Source organism: Anabrus simplex, chromosome 3 (genome assembly GCF_040414725.1).
Source record: "Anabrus simplex isolate iqAnaSimp1 chromosome 3, ASM4041472v1, whole genome shotgun sequence".
Classification (NCBI taxonomy): Eukaryota; Metazoa; Arthropoda; class Insecta; order Orthoptera; family Tettigoniidae; genus Anabrus; species Anabrus simplex.
In genome coordinates this window covers 437,191,662-437,207,743 of record NC_090267.1, presented here as the reverse complement: position 1 = coordinate 437,207,743, position 16,082 = coordinate 437,191,662, and the positions used below count along the sequence as shown (strand labels likewise).

The window sequence follows — 16,082 nt, the reverse complement described above, 5'->3', positions numbered from 1 at the left end:
TATTATTATTATTATTATCCAGAATACCAAGAACACAGTTTGGATAGTGTAGTTTTTATTTGGGAGATAGTAGGTTTGAATTCCACCATCAGCAGCCCTAAAGTTGGTTTTCCGTGGTTTTCCATTTTCACACCAGGTAAATGGTAAGGTTGTACGTTCATTAAAGCCATGGCCTCTATCTTTTCATCCTTGCATCATTGCCAAAAACCTTTGTTGTGTTACCGTGATGTTCAGCCATTAACAAAAGAAAAAAGAGTGGGGTGGGGGGGGAGGAATTTATCGGCAGACAATATTTTGATCGGATAAGGTTCAGGTAGGATGACGTGAATCTCAGATTCAGTCGGAGTACGAGTTCAATGTATTGAAGTGCGAACTACTCATTATGGTTTTTTTTAGTATATTAACCCGTTAACTGTTTTTCCCATTGTTAGCATTTTATTTCTGTTGACCATTTATTGTAATGGTATTTTCAGGTAAAAATTCCACCTTTACAATACTCTTGCTTTAATTTTTTTCAGAATAACAGTATTTTAATAGAATGGAACATGTTTCATCCCATTGGGAAATCTTCAGCCATAATTGTATGACAAAGTACACAAAACAAGGATACATTAAAATTTACATGTTAAAAAGCACTGAGTAGTTTTTGATATGTTCTGTCCGGTGCCGATTAAAAACATAACCATTGTCAACTTGCATGCGATTGGTGTTGAGAATGTATAGAACTGGTCATTAATACAAGTTTCTTGAAAAAATTTTGGCCTACAAATAAGCTGGTAAAGATGGATTGTAGAATTGCTATAAGAGAGTATAATTGAAAAGAGTTATTAGTCTTGAGAGAAGTTCAAGTTCCTTTAGCCAGTGAGAGCTGATTCAATTCTAAAGTTTGGATAGGAGAAACTTTTTTTGAAAATACTCAGTCTGGGTGTGTGGGCTTGTCTTCGCAAGATTTAAGAGTAGTAATCTAAAAGGAAGAAACAGTAACTGAGAAGCGAGGTCGACTGATCTAATCCATGTCAAATGAAGGTACATTTGATTACTTACATTTGCGCTGGTCCTCTGGTACATTGTTTCATTCCATATTCTGTAATAGAAATCACTGATATTTATCATCTTCCTGCTAATTTTCGTATCCATTTTCAAACCCAATTAAATTCATTCAATAAAGACTTTAAAAACTTGCTGCTTCAAGATCACTTTTAGTTTCAAACCTTCTTGCATCTTGATATAATTGCATTGTTTACAACACATTGTTTCTTTTATCTATCTTCTTTCCTTTCCTGTACATTTCTCCTGCAGACATTGCCAAACTTTTGTTTTGGGTACACAGGCATATGCTTCCTATTTCCCAAATCTTTTCCTTATTTGGCTTGTGGATGTTGTACTTCATAAAGCAAACTAGTTTCACCTTTTCTCTAGTTCTTCTTTATAGTACTGTGTCTATTATTTTGTAAACATTGGATATAATTGTGATTCCTTTATAATTACACCATGGTCAACCAAATCCCATTCTTACATTCTTATCTCTCTTCTTTAAAATTATTGTAATTCCTCTTTGTAAATCTTCTGGAATTGGTTTCTCTTTCCATACACTCTTAGCATTCTTCTGTGAATCATTCTTAGATTTACCAAATTAAACTTCTCTGCTTACTTGCGTTTTCTATCTTTTAGTCACCTTCTTCTTCTTCTTCTTCTTCTTCTTCTTCTTCTTCTTCTTCTTCTTCTTCTTCTTCTTCTTCTTTTTTTTTTTTTTTTTTTTTTTGTAAATCCATATGATTTTTCCACAGTTCAGATCTCATACTTTTTGTTCTTCTTTCCAATACTGTATAGGTTTTACAAATTTTCTTCTTTCCTTTATTCTCAATTGTCTTTGAATTTAATAAAGGATCTCAAAGGGAAATATTGTAATTTGAGATGGTAATAAAATCGTTTGATGTCTCCTGTTTGATTTTAGAGTTTTGCTTGGAGTAGCAGCAGCAACTGGAATGTAAACCTACGAGTACAGTTTGTGGTGGATGTGTGTGAAGACACTTTTAAAATGTTAGATCAGCTCCTGGGACAGGTGTGTGAAGGAATGAGTGGACGCCTGGAGTGGCCACCTTCTCAGGATCGAGAGTGCATGGCTGTTGCCTGTCTCAATCTCCTACGCTTGCAGGTTAGCATTCAAGAATCATAATTATATCCCTTTTACCAAGATGGATTCTTCTGTAATTCTTAAGTTTCCATAGCACTTAATGTATTTACTTGTATATTAGACCCCCTTGCATATTAGACCTCCCTTGGCTTTTCAAGGTGAAGAAAATATTAAAAAATCTTGCATACAAGACCCCCCTCAACGTAATATCTCAGAGAAGAACGAAGATTCTGCTTCGAAGTGGGTACAAGCCTTACTGCAGCTCTGATGACATCACACAAATTTGTGAATAGTTTCATCTGTACAACCCACGCAATGAAAACGTGTCAAAGTCATGCGGTACATCCCTGTTCCGTAGTTAAGAAATGTCCCGCCTCCGTAGCGTAGGCCTACTGCAGCTCTGATGACGTCGCACAAATAGATGAATGATTTCTTGTCCAACCCATGCATTGCAAGCACATATTAGTCATGTATATATGTCTATATTATGTAGTTATGAATGTCCGCCAGCGTAATGGTTAGCACAATTAACTACCGTTCTCGGGAGCCTAAGTTTGATTCCTGGTACCGTATAGGCAGAGATTTACGAATGGCAGCAAGGTTGATTTGCGGTAAAAATGGTAGGCCTACATGCAACTCCCTTCCACTGGGGGCCTGTCTAAAAAGAGCTGCACCACCTTGGGATGAGGAAACAAGTTTAGTTAAGAAATATTTACGGTTGTTGCTAATAGTATAACAGGAGAGATCATTTAACAAAGTGATCGTTTAATATCTTGTAACTCAGGCCAATGTAGTTTTTTTTTTTAGAGAAGTCTCTTAAAAAGTGCTAAAAACAATCCAATCATAACGATTGTTTTACTCACCAATGTACCTCACAAATATTATTATTATTATTATTATTATTATTATTATTATTATTATTATTATTATTATTATTATTATTATTATTATTATTATTATTATTATTATTTTACATCCCCACTTAACGATTTTCGGAGACGCAAAACAAAAGATAGGCCTACACTGCGTTAATAGAAAAATGGAGACAACGATCGTACGAAATTAAACATTATGATGATAAAACGCATTACCACCACTCCTGTAGATATCCATAAATGCGGCAAATTTTCCTGTTATTTATTTTTAATCTTCCCGTCATGGAACTTCCGGCAGTATGTGGCACTTGTTAGTATACCTAACCTAAACAATGTGGTCTTTCTTATCTCATTTACAGCTCTTTAGGTTAATTCTGATGTGATAAATGTGGAGAACAAGCATGAAATATACTTATAAATAAGGGTTTGGCTTTCAACAGCTACAGTTATCCGAAGAACGCTTCCAGTCACTATGTATTACGTTCAGAAGTACAACTTGTAACATATGCTAGTTATCAGATAGTTGTTTGGCATGCTTTCTAATTTCTACAGCACGGCTTTATTCAGAAGGAGTGGTTTCTGCTACACATACATCAATTGGGAATATCAGAGACCATCTCCAGAAACCATTTGGGAATAGAATCTCACTGTTTGTACGCTATAGTCGGGAACGAAACTATTTTAAACGTAAAAAAAAAAGGGATGGGACCTCAACTGATCTCGATGCGTGGCTGACGAGGTGGCAGTGAAAATGACATCATTTGGAATGATGACATGCCGGTAGCAGGGAAGTTGGCAGCACAAGACGATAATTCATGTTAAAGCAGTGGTTAGGTTTACTCACATCTACTGTGTGGTACTGCTTAACTGACAGAGACAAATGACTTGGGCATTAAGTTCTTTTGTATCAATATTGCATAATATGATAATAATGATATGATAATAAGATACCCTTAATCCTTTTATCCACGGGGTCGAGTATGAAGTGAGATGAATATACGTAGCGAGTTTTTACGACCGTATGCCTTTCCTGATGTCAACCTCATCAGAGAAATTAATGGGATGAAATGAATGATGTGATATGAGTAACTAAAACTGACTATAAGTTTGTTTACTTTATACAGTATGTAGGCCTAAAAATCGTGTTCACCATTTGTTGTCTTTTTACATTTAGAAATACTGCCTTCCAATGAAATATAGCCAGTATAACTCAAATACATTCATAAGTTGGTTAAAGGATAGTGTAGAATGTTTACATGTATAATTTATAGCTCTTTATAGCTTAGAAGCCATGTGTTCACTGCACAAAATTTGAGGTTGTTGCTGATTGGACACCCCCCCCTCAGTACGTTTTTTTGCTGTAAAAGGGGGGTCTAATACACGAGTAAATACGGTATTTTAAGTTTTAAAATAAAGTGATCTTGCTATACTGCACCGTATTGTCCGGCTAAATGGTTAGCCTGCTGGCCTTTGGCCACAGGGGTCCCAGGTTTGATTCCCGGGGTAGGGTCAGGAATTTTAACCATCATTGGTTAATTTCGCTAGCATGAGGGCTGGGTGTATGTGTCATCTTCATCATCATTTCATCTTCATCATGACGCACAGGTCGCCTACGGGTTTCAAATGAAAAGACCTGCACCTGGCGAGCTGAACATGTCCTTGAACACTCCCGGCACTAAAAGCCATACGCCATTTCATTTTTATTTTTTCACTGCACCGTATTAATAGGGAACATGCATGTACCGGGGTTTTAATTAAAAATATGCTAATCTGATTCAAAATTTCATGCAGAATTCAAAAATGTGATCAGAATGTACAAATAATAACTCCAAACATGATAAAAATCTACGAAAATGTCACATCACGCAAGTACGCGATCTCATTGGTCTGACGTCATCGTACAGGTTGACTGAATTAGCAGACGAAATAACACATAGTGTGCTGTGAGAAGCAGGATACACTTCGCGTATTTCTACTTTACGTTAGTGTCTTAGTATGGTTAAATTCGAGGTCTATACATTGGATAATAATCTGAGTGGTATATTTTAGACTTAAAATGAATCCTGCGCAGACAGTGAGGCAGAAAACTTATAAATGGTGTAGAGTTCCGATGTGCAATAGCACATCGCATACCATACCAAACAAATTGTTTATAAATGTTCCAAAGACGCTAAAAAACTAGGGAGAAATAGATTTTGGCGAGCCGGAGAAATGCTGATGATATATCGGAAAAGTCTACAGTTTATTTTTTTTAAGATTTTAACGTAAGATGAATTTGTTTGAATTTTCAAATCACTTTTCCATGTCAGCTGTTCTAGCGGTAAAACTTTAAATTTTAATGTATGATGCTTTATTTAAATGCTTCAATTACATCTTGGAATATGAAAGTAATAAACAGTGCATTAAATAATTCTGATTATTAAAGTATTCTCCAAACCTAACCTATGTTTTGGGTGATCCATGTCAAGATAATAAATCAAAGGGGTTATGAACCATTTTGACAGCTCTAATTCTACCAATATATCTTGGCATGGGACAGTTATGTATGTCTTTATTGAAGAGCTTAATTGATAGAGAAATTTAGGCTATATCTAAATACTCGATAATGTAACAAAGAATAGGCGTGTACATCATGAAAGGAAACAACGTGAATTTAACAAATGTATAACTATACACAAAACCAATGCTTATCTGTTGGGGTCTTATAAGTTAACAATGCTCAATTATAATAATTATCATAATATTAATGAAATAAATAACATAATTGCACACAGGTGAAAATAGTGATGTACGTGTTTAAAATATTATCAAACTTACCCTAAGTTTTAGGTTATACAAGCCAAGTCAATAAACCGAAGGGTAAAAATACCGCGCGAGTTGGCCGTGCGGTTAGGAGCGCGCAGCTGTGAGCTCGCATCCGGGAGATAGTGGGTTGAACCTCACTGCCAGCAGCCCTGAATATGGTTTTCTGTGGTTTCCCATTTTCACACCAGGCAAATGCTGAGGCTGTACCTAAGGCCACGGCCGCTTTGTTCCCATTCCTAGGCATTTCCTGTCCCATCGTCGCCATAAGACCTGTACGTGACGGTGTGACGTAAAGCAAACAGCAAAAAAAAAAAGTAAAAGTCACAGCACCCAAAGACATTCCTGTATTGAGCGACTAAAATGTCACCAGGACACTTTTCTTTCCTGATATGCTCAGCTTGTTAAAAGCCAAATGTAATTAATGTTATTGGCTTCACGCCCCGCTAACTACTTCTACGATTTTCGGAGACGCCGATGTGCAGGAATGTAGTCCTGCAGGAGTTCTTTTACGTGCCAGTAAATCTACCGACACGAGGCTGACGTATTTGAGCACCTTCAACTACCACCGGACTGAACCAGGATCGAACCTGCCAAGATGGGGTCAGAAGGCCAGCACCTCAACAGTCTGAACCACTCAGCCCGACTTGTGAAAACTAGATGAAGTCATATTTATCTTTATCATGTTTAACTTTTTCCCTCCACAAAGATATTTAATTCTCTTTCATGGGCCTTGGAATTGGGTAGGCCAGTTGTCCCAACCATAAATATATATCTTTTTGGGAATGATAGATTATAGCTCTATAGTACTATGATCTTTCTTTCTTTCTTCATCAGTTTATCCTTCAGGGTTGGTTTTCATCTCGGACTCAGCGAGGGATTTCACCTCTACCACTTCAAGGGCAGTGTCCTGGAACGTGAGACTTTGAGTATGGTGATGAAACTGGTGAGGAGGGCCATTACCTCGCCCAGGCGGCCTCACCTGTTATGCTCAACAGGGGCCTTGTTGGAGGATGGGAGGATCGGAAGGGATAGACAAGGAAGAGGGAAGGAAACGGCCGTGGCCTTAGGTGCCTGGAGAAGTAGGAAAATACGAAAAACCACTTCGAGGATGGCTAAGGTGGGATTCGAAACCCTTCTACTCAGTTGACCTCCCGAGGCTGAGTAGACCCCGTTCCAGCCCTCGTACTATTTGTTTTCAACTTTCATGGCAGAGCCGGGAATCGAAACCGGGCCTCCGGGAGTGGCACACATTAACCACTACACCACAGAAGCGGACTAGTACTATAATGCTACCTATATGTTTATGTTAGTGCTGAAATCCGATTTCTTACTTTACTAATGCTGAAAGCCCGAAAATGTAATGTTATTCTTTAATAGGGGAATCAGTCTAGAAGGAAATGTTGAAAGTGATGTGATATCTATCGAGGTTCGTTGTTATCCTAATACTATGGGTTACAGTACATTGCACGTATATAAAAGACGCCACTTACAAACTTGCTTGTTATCCGCGAATTTCTGCGGCCACAAAAGTCACATTTTTCAAGAATGATGACATCTACACATGGTAGATTGTCTGACTGTTTTGAACCTTTCTTCTGTCATTTCGAAGTTTTTCGCGATCATGAATAATAAACAATCGGCTTTTAACAACGGCTTATGCACAGCGGCTGGTAGAGCTCCATGCGGTACTGGATCGTGACGTCACAGCGCGCCGCTTACGTCAGAGGCCGTTTCACTCGCCTTGCCGAAAGGCACTATTAAATATTTTTTTAATGGTAGAAAACAAGGCAACATACCACAATGTAATACGTTTACGTACTATTTCATTGGTGTACTTTTCAAAAAAATATTTTTGAAAATGATGCATGTTCCCAATTGCTCAAAGGTGGTGCTTAATCTGTGTTCTGTAATTATATCGATAGTACTGACTTTTCAATAAGATTTACTGTGGGCCAGATTGAGTGGCTCTGATAGTAACTTGCTGGCTTTCTGAACCCATAGTGGCTGGTTCAATCCTGGTTCAGTGTGTTGGTATTTGAAGGTGCTCAAATAAGCCAGCCTTATGTCAGGAGACAAAGGAACTTCTGTAGGGCAAATTTTCCTACATCTTAGCTTCTCCATAAATCATAAAAGTAGACAGTCGACATAAAGCTAATGACATAATTAAAATTTACCATGAAGAAGAAAGTGTCCAATTCTGTTCAAAATTGTCTTTGATTACTGAATAGGGATGCAAGGTCTACCATAGACCCTGCTATGGACAAATGATATTGTTCTTGTTGATGGAATGATGGCCTTACAACGCTAGAGAGAAATGGTCTCAGTTCAGCTGCAAGTACAGAATACAATGTTCTGAAACTCCGCTGAGCTGTTTGCTTGACACAACACTGCCTTCCTAGCTGGTGAACCACTCTGTCATTACCTCCAATGCCATAATCGATGATGGCGTTAAACACTGCATCATAATCATCGCCATAAGACCTATCTATGTCAGTGCAACGTAAAGCAACTAGCAAAAAAGAAAAAAAAAAAAAAAAGAAAAAAATTCGGTCTTGAACCAGGATGAATGTCCGTCACCCAATCGCACACAGCTGGTACAGTTCTCATACAGCATCTGAACTTTCCTCACCAGTCCCTCTGGCACTTTTTTTTTTTTTTTTCCAGGCGTTCCCGTATCTTCTCTCTTGCAATGCTGGCATGTGCTTTCTCAATGTCAAGGAAACCCATAAACAGTTCTGTGCCTTTTTCCAATTCTTTAATGTATTTTGTTTTTAATTGTCGTATGGATTTTAATAATAATAATAATAATAATAATAATAATAATAATAATAATAATAACAATGTTATTTGCTTTACGTCCCACTAAGTACTATTTTAAGGTCTTTGGAGAAGCTGAGGTGCTAGAATTTAGTCCCTCGGGAGTTCTTTTACGTGCCAGTAAATCTACCGACACGAGGCTGACGTATTCGAGCACCTTCAAATACCACCGGACTGAGCCAGGATCGAACCTGCCAGGTTGGGGTCAGAAGGCCAGCGCCTCACTCAACCTTCTGAGCCACTCAGCCCGGCGTATGGATTTTAGTGCCGATAGTGTCTTAGGACATGTTCGGCTTGCCTGGTGCAAGTCTTTCTGTTTGACACCCATGGGCGACCTGCATATCGAGATGTGGAAAGATAATGAAGTACAGAGGTATGGAGAGAGTGAAACGTGATGTCAGCATACAGCCTACCCCTGTTGAATAGCACCAACTCAGCTCAAGGCTTAATATCACCATCCGACAGATGAATAGTCATCAACAGAGTCGTAGTCCCTCACTCCATATGAAGACTGGGGAGAGGTTTGGAATTGAATCTAGGCTTTTAACATGCAATCTAATGATTAGAAATCTTATACCACCACCTCTCCTACCCTGCTGGTGAACATTCTTATGGTGAAATTTTTTCGACCAACAGGACTTGAACTGATGTCAGCCCATATAAACTTGACACCTTAACGATCATGGCCACTAGGCTTGCTAAAGATGCTATTAGGTGTCATAGATGTTTAGAGATCATGAAGTGTGTGATTCTGAGTCTAGCAGTAGTGATGACTAAATCCTTGTGTGGACCATTTCTGTCTGATTATCAGAAATTTTTAATGTACAAATATAGTTTTTCATCTCCATCCTACTAAATTTAATTTTTATTTGTAGGAGATCATTGAAAACTGGAGAACTGTATTTCAGTATGTTCTACAGAAAACTTATACCAGTTGGTTGTTGCATTTCAGTTTGTGTATTTGTAGTTGTTAGATGTGACATATCTCTCTATTTCTAGCCTATTACTATTTTACTAGCTTTTATTAGTTCTTAAGTATTATTCAAAATTTGTTTTTTTTTTGTATGATATATTAGTATAGAATTCTATATTACCTACCATATATTCACGAATAATCCTTGCACATTTTTTGTCAAAATTTGGCGACGAAAAGTTGGGGTGTGAGTATTATTTACATCGAGGCTGGTACAGTGCTCCTAACATACAAAAATTTGGAAGTTGGTAGTTTTCCAGCCACTCTATTGGCACCTGTGTTCCCACCACAAGCAAGAATTGTGTTGTGTGTATATTGTGTCACTTGCGTGACATCAGTTTAAGTAGTAACATGTGTTCAGGATAGCTGGCGTGAATTCTCATTACAAGTCATTTATGGCTAAAGAAAATATCCTCATTATTGAAGAGGCAGAGCAAATTGGCAATTGCACTGTGCGTCGCCATAAGACCTATCTGTGTTGGTGCGACGGAAAAGAAAAAAAAGAAAAAAAAGAAAATACAACTGGTAATCACTGGGAATTTTTCAGACAAACAGCAAAGTTTACAGATATCAAAAACAGGGTGAGTACAAGGGGACAGGTTAGATGTGTGATCACAAGTGAAATTTGTAAGTTGAAAGCTGTAACATTAGCAAGAGCGTTAAAAATTACAGGTTTTAAGTCTAGCCGTGGATGGCTCACCCATGTTATTGAGTGAAATAACTTCATTTTTTATAAGAAAATTAGCATTGTGCAGTGTCTCCCTGCCAGTTATGAAGAAAGGTTGTGAATTTCCATAGATTTACAATTGGTTTGCACTGGAGAAATTCTTATTTACTCTTCATGAACTGGTGATGTAGACGAGACATTGGTATATTTTGAAGATTACTACGGGACGAGCTGTTTTATAATTTTGTAATTTATTATATTGTAATAATTACACTTTTCAAGATAAATATTTAATGAAGCTATACAAATTTAAAAAAAAATTTAAAATTTTCCTCCCTTAAAATAGGGTTCAGAGATTATTTTTGTGTATACAATATTTATATATTTTTGACATAATTGAAGTAATGAAATTTGTTTTTCACTACTACTAAGGTAGAAAAGCTAATGGGTGTGAAATGTACATAGATATAGGAAATTGATGTGGAGCAGCAATTTGCCATGTAAGTACATCTGGATAGAGTACACACAAAATAAACACACTGGTCCAAAATTTTTGGCTGCAACGTTTGTCAGTGGATGATTCAGTCTGTTTATTTCTTTTATGTGTTCTCAAACTGCACGTGCTTACAAGTAGTCTCTACTTCCTGGCTGTTTCCTTTACATATTTATTTATTTGCTTTCCATTTAACTTTTAGTCTTCTTAATACTTAAAAATATGAATTTATTCATCTAATAATTTCTGTAATCTCCCTTTTCTGTAACCAAACAGCTACATGCTATGATCAGCCATACAGTGGAGCAGAAAAGTGTAGGACTTGGTCCTGGGACAAGTCTGTTGACCAGCCTCAAGCAGCAGGTTGTGGAACTGGCCAGTAATGCTGGTGTTCTCAACACGATACAGGCAGCAGCACAGGCTACACTGCAGACTGGGTGGAGTATCCTCTTACCCACTGCTGATGAGCGAGCTAAAACTCTTTCAGCTCTCCTGCCTAGTACTGGTATGTATAGTTGTTTTTGTAAATAAAAACCACTCTTTATTACTCTAGGATCATCGTTTGATTTAATCATATTTTTGAATTCATAGCAATGAAGTTAATTTTCTTAGTGGCAGTGGAACAGGTGCTGTTGTTGGGAGGGAGCACTTTCTTTACTTCAGCCATGATTGAAATTTGTATAAACTATACATCGGGTCTTCTTCTTTTCCTCCCTTTAAATTTCTGTTGCTACCTTTTTTTCCTTTCTTCATACGACTGGTGGTGCTTTTCTCCAGACTGTAGCAGTGTACCCAGAAAAACAAACCCCATGGCACTACAGCAAGGGCCTTGACCTACCAAAGCAACTGCTGCTCAGCCCTCCAGATTACGAGGTGGTGTGTGGTCTGCACGACAAATCCCTCTGGGCTGTTATTCTTGGTTTTCTGGACTGGGGCTGCTATCTCACCATCATATAGCTCCTCAATTCTAATCATGTAGGCTGAGTGGACCTCGAAACCAGCCCTCAGATCCAGATAAAAATCTTTGGCCTGGCCGGGAATCGAACCAGGGACATCCAGGTAAGAGGCAGGCAAACTATCCCTACACTGCGGGGCCAGTGGAGCAATGTACCCAGCAGCAGAGAAACGTATGTATGTATGTATGTTCAGTCCATCAGCGATTCCGCTGGTGGGATCCTCAACAGCTCTGTCATCAGCTGTCATAGATGGCCTAGGCATCACTGAAGAGGCATACTAGGGAAATGAGGAGTGAGGTAGTTTCCCGTTGCTTTCCTCACCGAGCCAGAGTTGCTATTACGTACATATCAGTCTGCCAAGCCCACTGAAATGCATACACCAACCGACCCTATGAGCAACATTTTCACACCATTCATAGCAGGGACTGGCTGCATAACGATTGGCATTACTAGCATCGCTCATACTTCAGTCACTTTCATATTGTCAAAGCCAAGAATAAGACAGAGACAGATCTATGAAAGCAACAAAATTGCTCTAGCCTATACCAGAAGACATAGTACACTGTAAACACTAGGTCCTGCCAGAAAAGGCATAGAGAAACATAGAAGAGCAGATATTTTCAGAACACTGGACTGTCCTCTCCATTTAGTGTGAGTGAATTGGTGAAGGAGGTTATTCTTGGTGCATACCATGTGTGTAGTCTTGGCTGTGGTGTTTATACCTTACGGCACAATCCAATTTTACCTCGAGGTATTTTGGGGTGCCAGCCCCATGGTGTAGGGGTAGTGTGCCTGCTTCTTACCTGGGTTCGATTCCCAGCCAGGTCAGGGGATGTTTACCTGGATCTGAGGGCTGGTTAGAGGTCCACTCAGCCTACATGATTACAATTGAGGAGCTATCTGACAGTGGGATAGTGGCCACAGTCTAGAAATCCAAGAATAACGTCAGAGAGGATTTGTTGTGCTGACCACATCACCTCATAATCTGCAGGTCTTCGGGCTGAGCAGCGGTCGCTTGGTAGGCCAAGGCTCTTCAAGGCTGTCACTCCGTGGGGGTTTGCTTTGGTGTGGTTTTGGTGTTTAGGGGTGTCGTAGTTTGTGGCCTTTCCATATAATGTTCAGCTTCCCGGTTGCTTCCCAGTTTCTTCCTAGTTCCTTCCCAGTTTCTTAAATGGAATGCACATTCGTTATTTTCATTTGTCCTCGATTAGGTTTCAGATGGTTGATGTCAAAATAGTCTGTTAGGTCTTCAAGGGCAGATGTTAGCTTAACTTCAACATCTTTGAATGGTCTTCCTTGGGTAGCAATGGTTGTATCATTTGCATAGTTGAAGTCCTAGTTCGGTTGTTAACTGGATGGTTGTTGGTGTATATTTTGTAAAACATAGGTTTTAGCATACTTTCTTCCTTGTGGCAGACCATGTTTCTTAACATATATGCAAATGATTTAGGGAACAATATAACATCAAAAATAAGATTGTATGCAGATGACATAATTGTTTATAGGGAAATAAACAACATTGAGGATTGTTCAGAATTACAAAGGGACCTTGAAAGTATCCAACAATGGGTTGAAGAAAATAATATGAAGGTTAATGGAGGCAAATCAACTGTTACAACTTTTACAAACAGGAGCTTTAAAACTGAATTTCAATATACTTTGGATGAGGTAGTTATCCCAAAAGATGGCAAGTGCAAATACTTAGGTGTGAGATTTGAATGTAATTTGCACTGGAAGGGTTATGTTGATGACATTGTTGGGAAAGCATACAGATCGTTACATGTCATAATGAGGCTACTTAAAGGATGCAACAAAGAGTTAAAAGAAAAAAAGTTACTTGAGTATGGTTCGTCCATTATTGGAATATGCAAACAGTGTTTGGGATCCTCACCAAGAATACCTAGTAAAAGAAATAGATAGTGTGCAGAGAAAAGCAGCAAGATTTGTAACGGGGGATTTCAGGAGAAAGAGTAGTGTATCAGAAATGTTAAAGGAACTTGGGTGGGAAACTTTAAGTGAGAGAAGGGAGAAAACTAGGCTTATAGGATTATATAGAGCCTATACAGGAGAAGAAGCATGGGGAGATATCCGTGAGAGGCTTCAGTTGGAAAATAATTATATCGGCAGGACTGACCACAAATATAAAATTAGAAGGAATTTTAGCAGAAGCGATTGGGGTAAATTTTCATTCATTCGGAAGGGTGTGAAGGAGTGGAACAGTTTACCAGGGGTAGTGTTTGATCCTTTTCCAAAATCTGTACAGATATTCAAGAAGAGTATAAACAACAATAGAGAAAATAAATGAAGTGTTAGAGGGCATTCGACCAGTGCAGGTTATTGTAAATAAAATTTTAAAAATGTGTGTGAATAAATTAATTTCCATCCCCTGGTCCATGGAGTTTGGACAGCCAAAGTAGGGGACTGCCTGTAGGGGTGAAGTACAGTGGGGACTTCAAGGGCCCTGGGACTGCTACGGTAGCTGTGAAGGCCCTTCAGGAACTCCGAAAAGTGGTGGCAAAATGTGCTCTGGTTAAGACGCAGCAGGTCGTTATGCTACTTAGGTTCCAGAATGGGTTTAAAAAAAAAAACATTAAAAAAAATAAATAAATAAATAAATGCAATGTAAAGTTTAATCTTATACCAGTTGTATAGTATCATTTGAAGTAATTCCACATACTGTATATCAGTTGACTATATTTGTAAGTAATACAGGAGATATTATAAGTAGAATTTTGTAAACAATATAAATTTATTAAGGATAAGCTGTGTGTTTAATAGAAAAAATTGTTAGCGTAAATTGTATAATATTGTATTATAGGAAAGTTTTCTTCTCTTGTTAATTTAATATTCAGTGCTTGACAATAATGTATTTGAGTGTACCATTTGCCACCGAGGTAGACACCTCATTTGCAAATAAAGAGAATTTGATTTTGATTTGATTTGATCTAGTGTTCTTAATCCTGAAGAGTGACAAAAAGTTGTCTGTTCTGTAGTAAGTATCCAGTGTCTTTCTTGTGGGGATATTCTTCCTTACTGTCTGTCTTTAATGTATATATGTACAGTTGAATCCCATACAATTATATTATTGTATAATGGACTTCTATTTTTACTTTTAGGATCTGACCCTTCAAGTATGAGTTCTGGACATCGTTTTATGACTGACTTATTAGTCTCAAGTCTAATGGCAGATGGAGGTCTTGAGACAGCCCTAAAAGCAGCATTTAAAGGTATTAAGTCCATAAAGATATCATTTTATAAAATCATATTTATTATTTATGAATGATGAATTTGTAAGCAGTTAGTTCCCTATCCTGTAATGCATGCGAAACATAACTTATGCTTGTTCAATTAATTTCAGTGGAGCTTGGTGGCCAGCTTGAAGGAAATGAAGGCAAAGCTCACATGTCAGAACAGGCATTGCTAGAGACAGAGTCAAAACGTGCCAAAGATGCTGCACTTCACGAGAAGCATAATTCAACTGTGCCTCTTCTGCATTTAGTGAAGCTACTGTTAAGGTTTGAGGACTATTGTTTCACCTTCTGTTTCTAATTTATACATCTACAGTATAACTTGGTTAAGAAGTTCCCGCATAATAAGTTTTCCCACCTAAGTCGTGTGATATTTTCAGTCTCTGATCGGTTGCATTAAGATACAGGTCTATGTATATTTTTCCCATTTAAAGTGTTCTGGTATAAAAGTTTTTCCAGTTAAAAAAAATTCAGATTTTAGAACTCCTTGACATATAAAACGTCCGCGCAATGCAGCTCATGGTTAGAACTCGCCCGTCTCTGTGCAAGTTGCACTGTGTTTGACCGTTTGCGACTTGCAACTTGTGGCAAGTCTGTGACCCAGACCGACCCAGACCGTGCTTGGAAGGCTTTGCAATGTCATGCTGTGACGGCACCAACACTAGCTCTCTTTCTCAGTTACACAGTTACACACATACACAAACACAGAGACGTTGTGATACCACATTCAATACAATATTTTGATATCGATACTCAAGTCAAAAAATATTTCGATGCTACGATAATAACATTTGATAGTGGCAGTATTACTCAGGCAGTGTCAAACCTGGAGATAAGGAAAGAGCAGTAACGGATTAACGATCAATATAACCTTCGTAACACTTATTATTCAGGATACATTATGTACCAAAACTGCAATATCGAATAACAAGTCTAATACTGATACCAGTAGTGTAGTAATGTCTTTTGATGCACAAAAAATAATAGCGCACACCATATTCTCTCTCTTACCACACATCCATCCTGCACCCATCACGTCTTGACATGAAAGGGAACATTTTTTTTTTTAATCTTCATACAAACTAAGCATTGTATTCCCATGTTGCTTGTAATT

The 16,082-nt window shown here is 38.1% G+C and overlaps 1 protein-coding gene across 1 annotated transcript in view; it reads left to right on the top strand.

The window, feature by feature from the left end:
* HERC2 (E3 ubiquitin-protein ligase HERC2) overlaps nt 1-16,082 on the top strand; it is a 509,505-nt gene that overhangs the window by 110,417 nt on the left and 383,006 nt on the right. Inside the window, exons 16-19 of the mRNA XM_068226746.1 lie at nt 1,955-2,155; nt 11,041-11,269; nt 14,837-14,947; nt 15,079-15,235. Of these exons, the coding sequence (XP_068082847.1) occupies nt 1,955-2,155; nt 11,041-11,269; nt 14,837-14,947; nt 15,079-15,235 (698 nt within the window). The remainder of the gene's footprint in view (nt 1-1,954; nt 2,156-11,040; nt 11,270-14,836; nt 14,948-15,078; nt 15,236-16,082) is intronic.